This window comes from Ischnura elegans, chromosome 9 (assembly GCF_921293095.1).
Source record: "Ischnura elegans chromosome 9, ioIscEleg1.1, whole genome shotgun sequence".
Lineage (NCBI taxonomy): Eukaryota > Metazoa > Arthropoda > Insecta > Odonata > Coenagrionidae > Ischnura > Ischnura elegans.
In genome coordinates, this window is record NC_060254.1 from 68,584,059 (window position 1) to 68,598,271 (window position 14,213).

Here is a 14,213-nt window from a genome sequence, read left to right on the forward strand (position 1 = left end):
AGTGGGTTTATAGGACTCAATGGTTTGAATTTACTTTTTTCAGGTCTCATGGATAAGGAGGAAAGATTATCACCTCCTCACCGTTGGGCTAGCTCCATACGCAAGTGATGACAGATTCTTCACAGCACACGTGAGGCACGCACAAGTAAGTTTTATCCTTCATTACCATAGAGTTGCAAATTTTCATTTGAAAAATTTTGATCTCGGTATCTCGGTATGAGCGTTTAGATTTTACACACGCGAAGGAATGCACATACCGTGTGACGCATGAATAAATGTCTCTAGCTGTGAAGACGCAAATAAACAGTGCCACACATTAAAGAAACACAAATGGATTTAAATCATATTCAGTGGCGGATCCAGAATAGGGACAAGCGTGGGGGACATCCTACCAGCAGCAAAAAATTTACAATTCTATCTAGTGTAGAACGGATACCGAAGGGGTGGGCTGTAGATAGATCCCCCCATAGATCCACCGCTGATCATGCTACCTTACTTGAATTTTTTACCTTATTTTTTATGATGATGGAAGAACACACAAACTTCTGCTAATTCTCTACACTTTAATAAACTTACTCGGACATTAGTTTCAACTTTATTCTCACGGTTTATTCTGCTTATTTTTGCTAATTTACATTAGATAGTCTTTTAGAATACATCGGATGTAGAAGGTCCCGAAAAAATTTTAAGGCATAATTTTGGTGGTGGGTAAGTATTATTTGGTGCTTCAGCAAAAGAGAATAATTTTGATACGCGGGTTGACCCAAGCAGACCATTAAAAAAAAAGTCGCGCACGTCGCTTGAATGTTTAATCTAGTTTAGCATAGAAATGAGAGCAATGTTGGGCTGTCAGGGGCCGAAATATCGGTCACGCAGAAACCTTCATGGGATAAAATGTGTGTAGAATGGTCAGTTTGTGGAGGAAAAAATAAAGTAGTATGAATCGCAAATCAAAATAACAATTCAGGCCAAAAATTGTAAAAAAAAACGTATTTCTTTCTGATGTATCATAAGAAATTTTTATGCTGGTACACTTTAGTAAATAATTCGAGATAATCCTAAAAATCTTTGTTCAAAATAAAGCATAGTTTAATATTCCTTTTTTAATCGTTTCGGGCCTCTGCCAAGAAGTCATGGTGAAATTCTAGATACTTAGAGAATAGTTTTAGAATGTTTTTTGACAAATAATTCTATTGAATAATGTGTGAAAAGTAATACTTTGGACAACTTGAGGAGGAACAAAATAAAACCCAGTTATCACCTCAAAAATAAAAGTACATCTTATCCTCCTGCATAACAAATAGCCGCGTTGCTTTGTCAAAGCGTAATCATCAGTCAACCTGTAGCGTAATCTTCTAGTTTGGTTCTCAGGTTATAAGTCTCGAAAGCGCTTTTACTTCTCTTTTGTGTGTATCTGCACTTTAACATCCAGTAAAATATTTACATACACTTTTGATTGATTTTTTGTTTTTATGTAATGCCTTGTGTTTTTCCGTCAAAAATTTATTTTTATTATCCTTTGCTCCGAGTGTTTTATGTTTCCTCCAAGAATTATTAGGGCTGTATTTGAATTATTTCACATACACTGTAAAATTTTAATTGTCATTTTTAAGCAACGAAAAATGAACGTAATTAGCACCCCTCAATAGATATTCGTTTCTGAAAATGAACGGAGATAATATCTTTGATAGCTTGAGGCACAAAGGTGGTTCTTCAGATTGGGCTCGTTCATCAGTTTTTTATAACTTTCTTGTGATTTATGTGATAGATTTGATAAATAAATTTGACCATATTTTTTCGTTATTCTATCCTGCGCAGTTGGAATTATCATTTAAAAATTTTATAATGTAAGCCATTAGCTGGATGACACTTCTGAGATTCCGTATTCAAATTTTAACATAATTTGTTGCTGTTCACTAGTGCGTCTATCAGAGCGTGGGACATGTTTATTTTTTATTATAAGATGCAGTAATTCACTCATCAAGGCAAAAAATGCAACTAAGTCATAAGACTTATTTTCTGGGAGTTAATAGCGGGTAAATATTTTCTGTAACCATTTTTGTCTCCCGATCACAGATCCACCACATAAACCTAACACTGCAGAATGTTCACTCAGCTGTTGTACAAAAATGATTAGGTCCCATTTTTTACACAGTGGCCGTTGATCTCCATCAAAATAAGCCTTTTTTTACGCATTAAATCTGGATTTTGATGGATTGTTAGATACAATGGTCATTGAGTCCCACTTAGCTCATTTTCTTGCTAAGAAACTCAATTTGATCTTTGTCCCCTCTCTATCTTGGGAAATGCTATGGAAATATCATCTACATCTAGCACTTACAGATCTCTTCATAGATAATTTGTTAACTCCAATGTTCGATCCTTTGAAATCGCGTTTTCGCCGCATTACACTAGCGATTCGCCGCGAAAACTGAGCACACTGAACATTTTGGCTGATAAGTTGGTGACGTCATCGACTCCTGCCAAGCGGGTCCCCGTGTCTCAACCAATCCCAACCCTCGCGCATCGGCCCCTCGTGCGTCGCCGTTGTTAGCACTCCCGTGAGGGATTCCTTTGATTTTATATCCCCCATCAGACGCTTAAAAAGGCCCTTGTGCTCCACTTGTGAGCGCTTCTCTCTGAACGAGTTTAAGAGCCAAAACCCTTATGACATGTCGCTCGTGAAATTTGAGCGGCTACTTTCATGTTTTTTATTTTAAATTACGAAAGAATTGCTAAAATTAGGAAGACTTTTTTCCATTATAACATACCTTTCCCTTACATCTCTCTATAATGAATTGCGACCTAAGGTCTGATTGTGAGTGAAAGACCCAAATTCCTGAAAACTTGAAACGTGCTGCTGATTCCTCAGAATTGCATTGACACGTTCGAAGACCGTTTGAGCTAGGATTTTCGCGACGTGGGGAATCTTTATGCGACGTTTTCCAGAGGTGCTTCCTCGGCAAACACTTGGAATGGAATGTAGGTGACCTGAAATCCATTACCTCCTCCTCCTCTCAGTATCTAGCAGAGCTGCTGCCATCGGCAGTCTCTCACGGTCAAATTTTCCGTTGGTACACTTTTGGGTGTTTATTTTTCATTCACTTTTCTTCGTCGATTGTCATTTTGGAATGATTTTCTTCTTCTCGCCTAAAACAGTTCTTCTAAAATCGAAGGTTTCATGGAAGCCATTCAACTATCGAAATGAAATTTACAGTCTTTATCTAACTTTCTTTACTATTTTCCCGAATCTCCATTCTGATATAAAATTAATTTCAACGACTACTCACATCAAAATTATATAATTTGACAGATTTTGCTAACATTAACACTACTCTTATACATAAGCAGATTTAGAGGGGGCTTCCCCCACCCCCAGGTGCTTAAAAAATAGACAAAATTCATAATAGGGTTTTCATTCAGTTCGTTTTTTTTTGTGTATTACCATTGCCTCAGCCATTACATTTTACATTAATAACTTTCATATTAAAATAAAGAGAATATTTTGTACAATAATTACTATATCTATATTTTTAATCTCAATTAATGAGATGATCGTTTGACTGCCCCCCCCTAGAAAAAATTGTGGCTCCGCCCCTGCTTTTATACCATTCTCACGAAATCATGACATATTAATGAATTTTAGAAGTCATAGGGCACCAAATTGACATTATGAGATATAAATGTATATTAAAGAGAGTAAGACTTTATTTACTGCACGATTTTCAGTGTTAATAGTTTGGAAATTTATCAAAACATATCTGATAAACCTTAACTTTAATTCCTAAAATAACTTACTATCTCAGGTTTAAAAATACTTTTGTAAAACATGTATTGGTTTCGGCCATGTGATGCATGTGTCAGGGTGCTAATGGTTGGTCCTCAGAACTAACGTGATATATTCAGCTGATTTCCCAGAGATTTTAGGGTACTGTTTCAAATCAGGCAATAAGCGGTACCTCATTAATACGTAAATAACGAAATGGCCAAAATTTATTTCCTCTGGAATTCAAAATCCAATTTCAGACGAGATTTTCATCAACCCGAAAATGAAAATGTAAGTCAATCAAGAGGTGCCTTCGAAATGTGGTGCTACAGAAGAATGACGAAGATAAAATGGATTGACCGAGTAAGTAATGAGGAAGAGCTAAGAATCGTCGGAGAAAATAGAATTCTACTAAAAAACTTAAGGAGAAGACGGTACAACTTAGTTGGCCACATTTTAAGGCGTGATTGCCTGATGAAAACAATTGTAGAAGGACAGGTGGAAGGGAAGAAATGCAAAGGGATGTACCCGAATAAGTTTCATAGGACCAGGGGCGCAGCTATAAAAATTAATGCGGGGGAGGTTTAGGTGCAACTTACTGGGGTGTGTATGGTGTACCCACCAGGATAAGCGGTAGGTGCGAAGTTAATAAATTGTGGAATTTTAAGATAAACGGTTCAAAATTGTGAGTTTTACGGCTTTCTGAGGGATATTTTATTAATCCTTACACTGTTCTATTAGTAACATTAATCCAATTAAGTAAAACTTTAAAGTGCTGCTCAACTGCATAGGAGAGGTTAAAAATTGGTGTAAAAGAAAATAAATACGTAACTATGAATAGGCTAGCGTAGAGGAGAGCGGAATGGGGAGCTGCGTCAAACCAATCTTAGGATTTCTGACTTATGATGATGATGTGGATATATGTATAATAATGAGTATAATATGTGGTTGTATACATTCTCCTATTCAAATATCTGTGCACACTTAATATTTTTTACCTTGCAGGACTGGACTTTACACATAAGGCATGCCGAAGTGAAGGATGCTGGCCTCTACGAATGCCAGGTGTCAACACATCCTCCCACCAGCCTCTTTGTGGAACTGCAACTCGTCGGTCAGTGGTTTCAGTCAGAGTCTCCGTAACTTAGAGCTCAAAATGTCAATAATCAAATATTACTCTTCTTGTCAGATATTACCTTCCTTTATAGATATTATCTCTTATCAGTTATTATTCTCTTCTCCATTAACTGTAGAAAATTTCTAAGCAAATTACTGTGTATGTTTGTGTATGCATTTTGTAACCGGTGCGAAAAACCCTCTTCTTAGATATTCAACCATATTTGGAATGACATCGTTGAACTGTCTTATAATTCATGCTACAGAAAATTTTCTATTTTTCATGCTACCGTTTTTACCACGTAGCGGCATCTTGAGATAATTTTCATTTTTATTTATAATACAAATTTACTTAAGTAATGTTGGATCTGAAAATTATACTGTGTAATATTAGTAATATTTAATCAACATGAATTAAATTATCGTCAATTTTATAAATAGGGGGCGGAAAAAAGTGTGAATATTTCGATACTAGAAATAACCCATAGTTTATGAACAATATTTTTTAAATCAAAATATAGTACTATATTATTATTTCTTAATAATATAATACTATGTATCAATAATAGCTATTCCTAAAGATTCAATTCCTATTATTATTACTTAATAATAGGAATTGAAATTCAATCAATTTTGTTCATGTAACACGACATCGGAGAATCATTTTCTCTTAAATGAAACTAACTAATGGCTCCACAATTTGCTGAAGAGTTATAGGGTTTCTACGGCTTACGACATTTTTTATCAAAAATGTGAAAAAAATGTTGAAATGATCACAAATCATGCCATAATTATTTTAGTAAAACGGATTGAATGTTAGTTGAATTGAGGTGGTCTGACCCATGTTTCGATTGTTAAGAGATTTATTTGTTTTAAGAATTCCTCTTTGCTTAGGCTATTCCATTGACTTTTTCGTCGTTCATCGCTTTTTCACACGACCTGTAGCTAAAAGTGTTCACCTCCTAAAGCTTATGGTTTCCTAGTTTAATATTGGTCTAAGTATCTTCTCTGCTATGGCAAACAATTTTTTTTTTCTTCGTAACGACTTTTCAACCCCAATGAGAAAGTTATCAATTAAATTACCTGCGAAGTCATTTTTGAATGGAAGAAGAAGTATGAATTACTGAATCTATGTTATTGCCATTCTCTCTTGGTTTCTAGTTTATTTCCAATCACCTGGCGAAGAAAAAAATAAATCACCCGATTCCCTCTCGTGAAGGACTATTTTGAAATACTAATTCTAGTCTTGTTAACGTTGTTTGCATACCTAGGTATTAAACCAGGGCCTTATATGCTTTTCCAAGACTTAGGCATGGTCTTCGTTGCCGGTTTTTTCCTTATTTACTGGTGAATACGTCATATTAATAGCTTTACATTTTCAGTGACATGATCAGTGCATTATAGTCAAGAAATTATAATTAATTATCAAATTCTTAATTAAACTGAAATTCAAAATCTCGTCAGAGTAATTCCCTTAAAAACATTTCTTGGTTCTTCTTTGAAATAAGTGAAGGGTAATAAAAGTGAGATAGGCTATTGCTATATGGCAAGATTTAATGACTGAGAGATCACCATCATGTTTCACATGCATTGTATATTTTTTTCTAAATTTATTCAACCACATGTGTTTCATGTACCCGAAAGTATTGGTAGACATTCCTGTTTGCTCTGCAGCCGGAACACGAGTAATTTACTCTAATCAGAAACTTGGTAATGCGATGGAATAGTAGTCACCAATGAGTGCATCAATACACATTTGAGAATATTGGGAAAATTAATGCACCGTGATCGGGTAGCTGATGGGAAGCATTAGTGGATGCGTTTTCCATTAGTATTGATCTTGTACACGTCACCTCTAATGGTCCTCTCCAATCTTCTGGCGAAGAAATCCTAAATCACCCGATTCGCTCACGCGAAGGACTATTTTGAATTCCTAATTCTGGTCTAATTACCGTTGTTCGTATGCTTAGGTGCTAAAATGGTTGTTAAACCAAGGTATTATAAGCTTTTCAGAGATTTAGACATGGTATTCGTAACCGATTTTTTCTTGATTCAGTAGCTTGAATTCAGTAGATTGAATATATTATTTTAATAGCTGTGTATTTCCAGTGACATGATCAGTACATTTTTCTTATTTTTCCCCTTGATATTATTTCTTTGCCATTGTTTCCTATGCATTTCCCTGTGTTTTGCGCCGAATAAAGATTATGTTAAAATTAAAATCTGAAATAAATTCTGTATTTTTTTATTTAAATGTTGCTGGTATGGCATTAAAATTCAATGTTGGTATTACAGCAGGCTAAATAAGTGTTCTATATTTGTTTTTCGAATCATGATGTAGCATCAGGAGCGAAAATATGTAGCACCCATTTAAAAAACAACTTTTCTCGTTTTTTTTTTCAGTGAAAGATTTTTTTTATCGACATCAAAGTTTTCCTATGCGGTAAAGTTTTCTAATTTCCAATTACTACCTTCAATTTCAGCTTGATATTAACAAAATCACATGTTTATATTGAAAATATATTTCGTTGCGATACCTGAGAATGATCGATACATTTTAGTGTAGTTTTAGGGCAACTCGTACATTCGTACATCACATAAAATGTCTCGCAGCATGTAACATCAATTCTCATTTTGCCTCTTGGAAGCCGAATTAGCGGTGAATAAATGTTTTCAAAAGATTTCCCGCTATAAATTGTATGAAATATGGTATTCAAGAATTGATAATATAGTATATTCCACTTAATTACGAAAATTTGGGACGGGTACATTTTTTCACCAACTATATGGCTACCACACTTATCCGAAACATTCACTAAAACATGAAACTACATGAATTGCAGCAAAATATATTATTAAATGGCTAAAATACATTACCGCGCTGGCATCTTATTGGCTAATCCACACTTATGAAAATATTTATACTTAATATCTAAACCTGGTTGCACGACGAAATAACTCGCACAAGTCAATGTCTAAATGCTTGAACGTGATAATGAATCACAAAATTCACCGTGTAACCACCCAAATTGTACGAATCAAGAAGCAGACAACAGAACAGGTTATAATAAGGTACATTCATTTGTACATTTTCGACCAAAATCTTTCATGCATTTAGACATTAACTCATACTTTTTTATGCATGTTTTAACCAGACCTATGGAGTAGATTCAAAAGTATACTTTGATCTCCAAGAGAAAATACATCTAATACGTTTTTCTGTTAAAATGCAGTACTTACATGCAAATCTAAATATGTGCACTCTTGAAGAAAACGCTTGTAGCGATGACACTTTAATTAATTTTAAAAAACTGGATTTTAAAACATATTGACTAAAAAGAACCCTCACAATTTCTTTCAGATGTTTCATTTTGATGGCCTACTATTTTCGGTGAGAGAGAATGGAGGACTCTATTCTTCCCATTCTCTCTCATTCAGAACAGTGGGTGTATCGCTGATGCATCTGGAAAAAAATTGCCAGTGTCTCTTTCTCTGTGTCTCTATATTTTAAAACCTAGTAACTTATTTATCTATTAGTCCTCCGCCTTTTCCGAAGTATGAGAATTAGTGGATGATAGCTTAAGAAGAAGAGAAAACTAAAGGAAATTCTTCGATTGAAATCTCTTCTTGGAGATTTTTCCCAATTTAGAGGCTGTTCCTTATATTTGGTGACCCGAACCGGAGTCTACTTTGTAAATAGTAATTTTAAAGGGAGTGCTTTTATCTCTCAAAGAACTTTAACAAGATAACAATGGAGATAAAATTTTACTGTTTAATAGAAGTAGGACGCATCAAATTAAAACATATTGAGGCAGGACAAAAAATTATTGAGGGAAAAAAATTCGAACTTCAGAACTATTGAAAATTAAGTAATGTTAAACAAGCCTGCATTAGAGTTCAGTACTTTTTCAGTTGACTCTATCCAGTGCTATAGTTGGGAAAAAATTTAGGCGGTACTCACCAAAAATTTCCAACAGCTGAACATGTATTATACAATCGGCCGCAATTGAAATGTCAAACTCCAACTCTTATACTAGTTCCAAGTTTTGGCACGAGATAACTCTGAACAAGTAAATAATCATTTGCGATTTTTCATACGAATACATTTGCGATTTTTCATATAAATACAATTCGGAAATAAAAGTTTTAGCTCGAAATTAAAAATCATCTGAAATAAAATAGGCTACAACAAAAGGCTACAGTAATAAATTTCCTATAAAAAAAATTAAAAAGACTCTCTACCGCCTGGTTCCACGGTTGAACCCATTGTCATAATATGCGAAAACAGCAACGGTTCATTTCGGCAAATTTATCCTTTATAAAAATGCATAGAATATTTTCCAGTGAATTCTATACATTTTTCAGTAATAACACGCTGCATAACGGTGTATATATCTCCCACGTGTGAGAATGAGAAAAATTAAGGAAATCCTTCGATTAATATCTCATCTTGTAGCTATGTTCCAATTTAGCGGCTGCTCATTCTATTTGGTGGCCAGATTCGGAATGTACGTTGGAAAAAATAATTTAAAAGGATTAATTTTTATTTGTCAAAGATCTTTTAGATTATGTCAATCGAGATAAAATTTTACTGCCCAATCAAAGTAATCAGGCGCAGCATTTTAAAAAAATATTGACGCGGGATAAAAAATTTCTTAGGGAAAAAATTCGAACTTCAGATCTATTAGAAATTAAAGCATGTAAAACAAGCCTGGAATAGAGTTGAGTGCTTTTCCAGCTGACTCAGTCGATACCGATGAAGCAATTATGTTGTGTATTAAAAATATTTTTATGTGACTTTTGACAAAATTTTATTTTTTTAATATTGAAAGAGATCATAAACTAAAGTTTTCGACTGATTCCGAGACGAAGTATTTGGTAAAATTTTACGAACTTGTTATTTATAAAAAATATTTTTTAAAGTTATTATGAGCTTCCACCAAATTTTTGTTTTTGGGATATTGAAATAGATCATAAACTAAAATTTTCGACTAACTCCGATTCGCTTATGAACAATTTTTGGAACAATAAAATACAGTAATAATAGGAATTCAATCAATTGAATTCAGATGTCATGGGCAAAGCCATTACTTTAATACGAGACTAAGGTATTGAACAGTCAACTAATTTTTACGGTTTAATCTAAATAAGACAGCAGTTCAATTACTGTTACCCGAAGAAAATATACTGTTTGAAAAATAACAATCGGAAAGAAAATATTTAGCTCGAAATAAAAAATTATCCCAAATTAAAATGTGTACAAAATCAAGCCCGGAATAGTGGCTTTAACGATAAATTTCCTATAAAATATTTTCGTTGACTCTTTCTACCGCCAAGCCCCACGGTTGAACCCAGCCTCTTATTATGTGAAAACCGCGACGGTCCATTTCGGCAAATTTATCCTCGCCTCCCATTCTTTTGTTCAAGTTACGACCTGATTTATGGTCGGCCATTTTGACTTTAAATATAAAATACACCTCTGTACGATGTAGTACGGAGTGGTCGTAAACGAGAGAGGACGCCGTTTGTGGGGAATGATAACGTTGTCCCATCGGTTGAAATAAGCTATCGTAAAGCTCACTTGACCGCCTGCACTAATTCCACTGGCGACGCGATATTACGCCTCAAAGCAAAGATTAATTACTCGCGGGTAAAAAAAACGCGGGAAAGTTTTCCCTCATTTTGGAGAAGGTAAAATTCTCACTCGATCAAATTTCATTGAAAACTTTGCGGTTGATTACTGTGCTTGTAGATATACAGTGCTAATGTAATGGGGTACGCAACTCCTCTTCCACTTATGAAAACACCGCCTGGTTGGCATTAGGCCTTATGAATTAGGAAAACGCATCATATCCTCTCAACTATTTTGGCTCTAAGTGTAACTTCTGGCACCTGTTGTTTCTTTTGTCTTTTTAGGTCACGTTTATCCATATACCTACATTTAAACAGTACACTGACGTCTTGAATTTCTCAGAATAAGTCATTCAGACCTTAGAAAACATTTTCTGTCTCAAATATTCAAAATTTACCTTCACCTGAAAAAAGTCTGAGATGAAATTTTCAAATTTTAGATACAGGAAAATGTTGGTTATGATCTTTTATTATAATTCACCCCCTCGGACTAAGTGAATAGTAGCCATATGTTGGATTCAAGATGAACCGGTAAGAGTCACGTAAATTTTATCATATCTACTGTTTTTTGCGCAGACCCAATCTTTTTTCCCTTGTCCTTCTTATTTGCTCATTAAGATATTCACTCATGAAGCATCCAAATTCTCGCACATTAGGAGGGGGGACACAAAAATTACCAGATGGAAATCGCTGCGCGCGGAGGTCTTATATTTTGGGCTTCTCCCACTACTGTCTGTAAAAAAAGCAAGACACCTGAGTTTGGGGAGCTCTATGATCTAAACGAGGATATTAATTTCAATGCAACAAATAGCATACGAAAGATAATTCTACGTTGCATCATTTACTTTTTCAAAAAGTCCTCGCGATAGTATTTCCTGTACTTAATTAATTCTAAAGAAAGTACCCGATTTTTTCGCGTAAAATCAAGTTGCCCAGCTTTGAGCGCATGGTATTCCCGTGGTTTTAGTTACAATAAATTGGAATTTTGATATAAGAAAGCCAGATCTATTGTTGAAAATATGCAGGAAACAAATTGTTTAAACCACAAGAATTGATAGATTTGTTGTAAACAACGCAAGTCTTTTCTAACTTCGAAACCATTGGATCAATTGAAAATTTATTTGTACAGATGTATGCTGTACGATGAATTGGAGAGAAATATTTATAAAATTTATATTACATATCGCTAAATAAAGTCAATATCGCTTAATATTTATCTTAATGTTTCTACTGGCGTACCGGCAGCTCCGTCGTGGGGGAGAGAGTCTTAGAGAATGGAGAAAGAGTCAACCTCAAGGTATACCCGACGGCAGCGCCACGTACGGCTAATATTGGTACCGCTGCCAATTTCTAATTACCGTTTTCGCAATAAATAAGACGTTTTTGATGAAATTTTGTAGTCTACCAAAAAGGTTGACTCTTTCTGTGGATTAGTTGTGATTACATAAGAAGTAATGGATTAAATCTAGTAGTCTACCAAAGAGGTTGACTCTTTCTGTGAATTTGTTTTGATTAAATGCTGTGGAATTGATGAAAGGTACTATAGTCAACCAAAAAGGTTAACTCTTTCTGTGGCATTGTTTTGATTAAATGCTGAGGAAAGGTACTATAGTCTACCAAAAAGGTTAACTCTTTCTGTGGCATATATGATTACATAAGAAGTAATGGATTAAATCTAGTAGTCTACCAAAAAGGTTGACTCTTTCTGTGGCATTGTTATGATTACATAAGAAGTAATGGATCAAATCTAGTAGTCTACCAAAGAGGTAGACTCTTTCTGTGGCATTGTTTTGATTACATATTGAGGAATTGATGAAATCAAGTAGTCTACCAAAAAGGTTGACTCTTTCTATGGATTAGTTTTGAATACACACTGAGGAATTGATGAAATCTTGTAGTCTACCAAAAAGGTTGACTCTTTCTGTGGCATTGTTATGATTACATAAGAAGTAATGGATTTAATCTAGTAGTCTACCAAAAAGGTTGACTCTTTCTGTGGCATTGTTATGATTACATAAGAAGTAATGGATTAAATCTAGTAGTCTACCAAAAAGGTTGACTCTTTCTGTAGATTTGTTTTGATTACATGATGTGCAATTGATGAAATCTAATAGTCTACCAAAAAGGTTGGCTCTTTCTGTGGATTTTTTTTGATTACACACTTAGGAATTGATAAAATATAGTAGTCTACCAAAAAGGTTGACTCTTTCTGTAGATTTGTTTTGATTACATGATGTGCAATTGATAAAATCTAATAGTCTACCAAAAAGGTTGACCCTTCTGTGGATTTTTTTTTATTACACACTTAGGAATTGATAAAATATAGTAGTCTACCAAAAAGGTTGACTCTTTCTGTGGCATTGTTATGATTACAATGAGAAGTAATGGATTAAATCTAGTAGTCTACCAAAAAGGTTGACTCTTTCTGTGGCATTGTTATGATTACATAAGAAGTAATGGATTAAATCCAGTGGTCTACCAAAAAGGTTGACTCTTTCTGTGGATTTGTTTTGATTACATGCTGTGGAATTGATGAAAGGTAGTAGTCTACCAAAAAGGTTGACTCTTTCTGTGGATTTGTTTTGATTACATGCTGTGGAATTGATGAAAGGTAGTAGTCTACCAAAAAGGTTGACTCTTTCTGTGGCATTGTTATGATTACATAAGAAGTAATGGATCAAATCTAGTAGTCTACCAAAGAGGTAGACTCTTTCTGTGGCATTGTTTTGATTACATATTGAGGAATTGATGAAATCAAGTAGTCTACCAAAAAGGTTGACTCTTTCTATGGATTAGTTTTGAATACACACTGAGGAATTGATGAAATCTTGTAGTCTACCAAAAAGGTTGACTCTTTCTGTGGCATTGTTATGATTACATAAGAAGTAATGGATTTAATCTAGTAGTCTACCAAAAAGGTTGACTCTTTCTGTGGCATTGTTATGATTACATAAGAAGTAATGGATTAAATCTAGTAGTCTACCAAAAAGGTTGACTCTTTCTGTAGATTTGTTTTGATTACATGATGTGCAATTGATGAAATCTAATAGTCTACCAAAAAGGTTGGCTCTTTCTGTGGATTTTTTTTGATTACACACTTAGGAATTGATAAAATATAGTAGTCTACCAAAAAGGTTGACTCTTTCTGTAGATTTGTTTTGATTACATGATGTGCAATTGATAAAATCTAATAGTCTACCAAAAAGGTTGACCCTTCTGTGGATTTTTTTTTATTACACACTTAGGAATTGATAAAATATAGTAGTCTACCAAAAAGGTTGACTCTTTCTGTGGCATTGTTATGATTACAATGAGAAGTAATGGATTAAATCTAGTAGTCTACCAAAAAGGTTGACTCTTTCTGTGGCATTGTTATGATTACATAAGAAGTAATGGATTAAATCCAGTGGTCTACCAAAAAGGTTGACTCTTTCTGTGGATTTGTTTTGATTACATGCTGTGGAATTGATGAAAGGTAGTAGTCTACCAAAAAGGTTGACTCTTTCTGTGGATTTGTTTTGATTACATGCTGTGGAATTGATGAAAGGTAGTAGTCTACCAAAAAGGTTGACTCTTTCTGTGGCATTGTTATGATTACATAAGAAGTAATGGATCAAATCTAGTAGTCTACCAAAGAGGTAGACTCTTTCTGCGGCATTGTTTTGATTACATACTGAGGAATTGATGAAATCAAGTAGTC

At 34.4% G+C, this 14,213-nt stretch overlaps 1 protein-coding gene across 1 annotated transcript in view; it reads left to right on the forward strand.

Annotated features, from left to right (window-relative positions):
* LOC124165818 overlaps positions 1 to 14,213 on the forward strand; it is a 108,939-nt gene that overhangs the window by 88,694 nt on the left and 6,032 nt on the right. The window contains exons 4-5 of the mRNA XM_046543343.1: positions 44 to 145; positions 4,772 to 4,880. Coding sequence (XP_046399299.1) covers positions 44 to 145; positions 4,772 to 4,880 — 211 coding nt within the window. The remainder of the gene's footprint in view (positions 1 to 43; positions 146 to 4,771; positions 4,881 to 14,213) is intronic.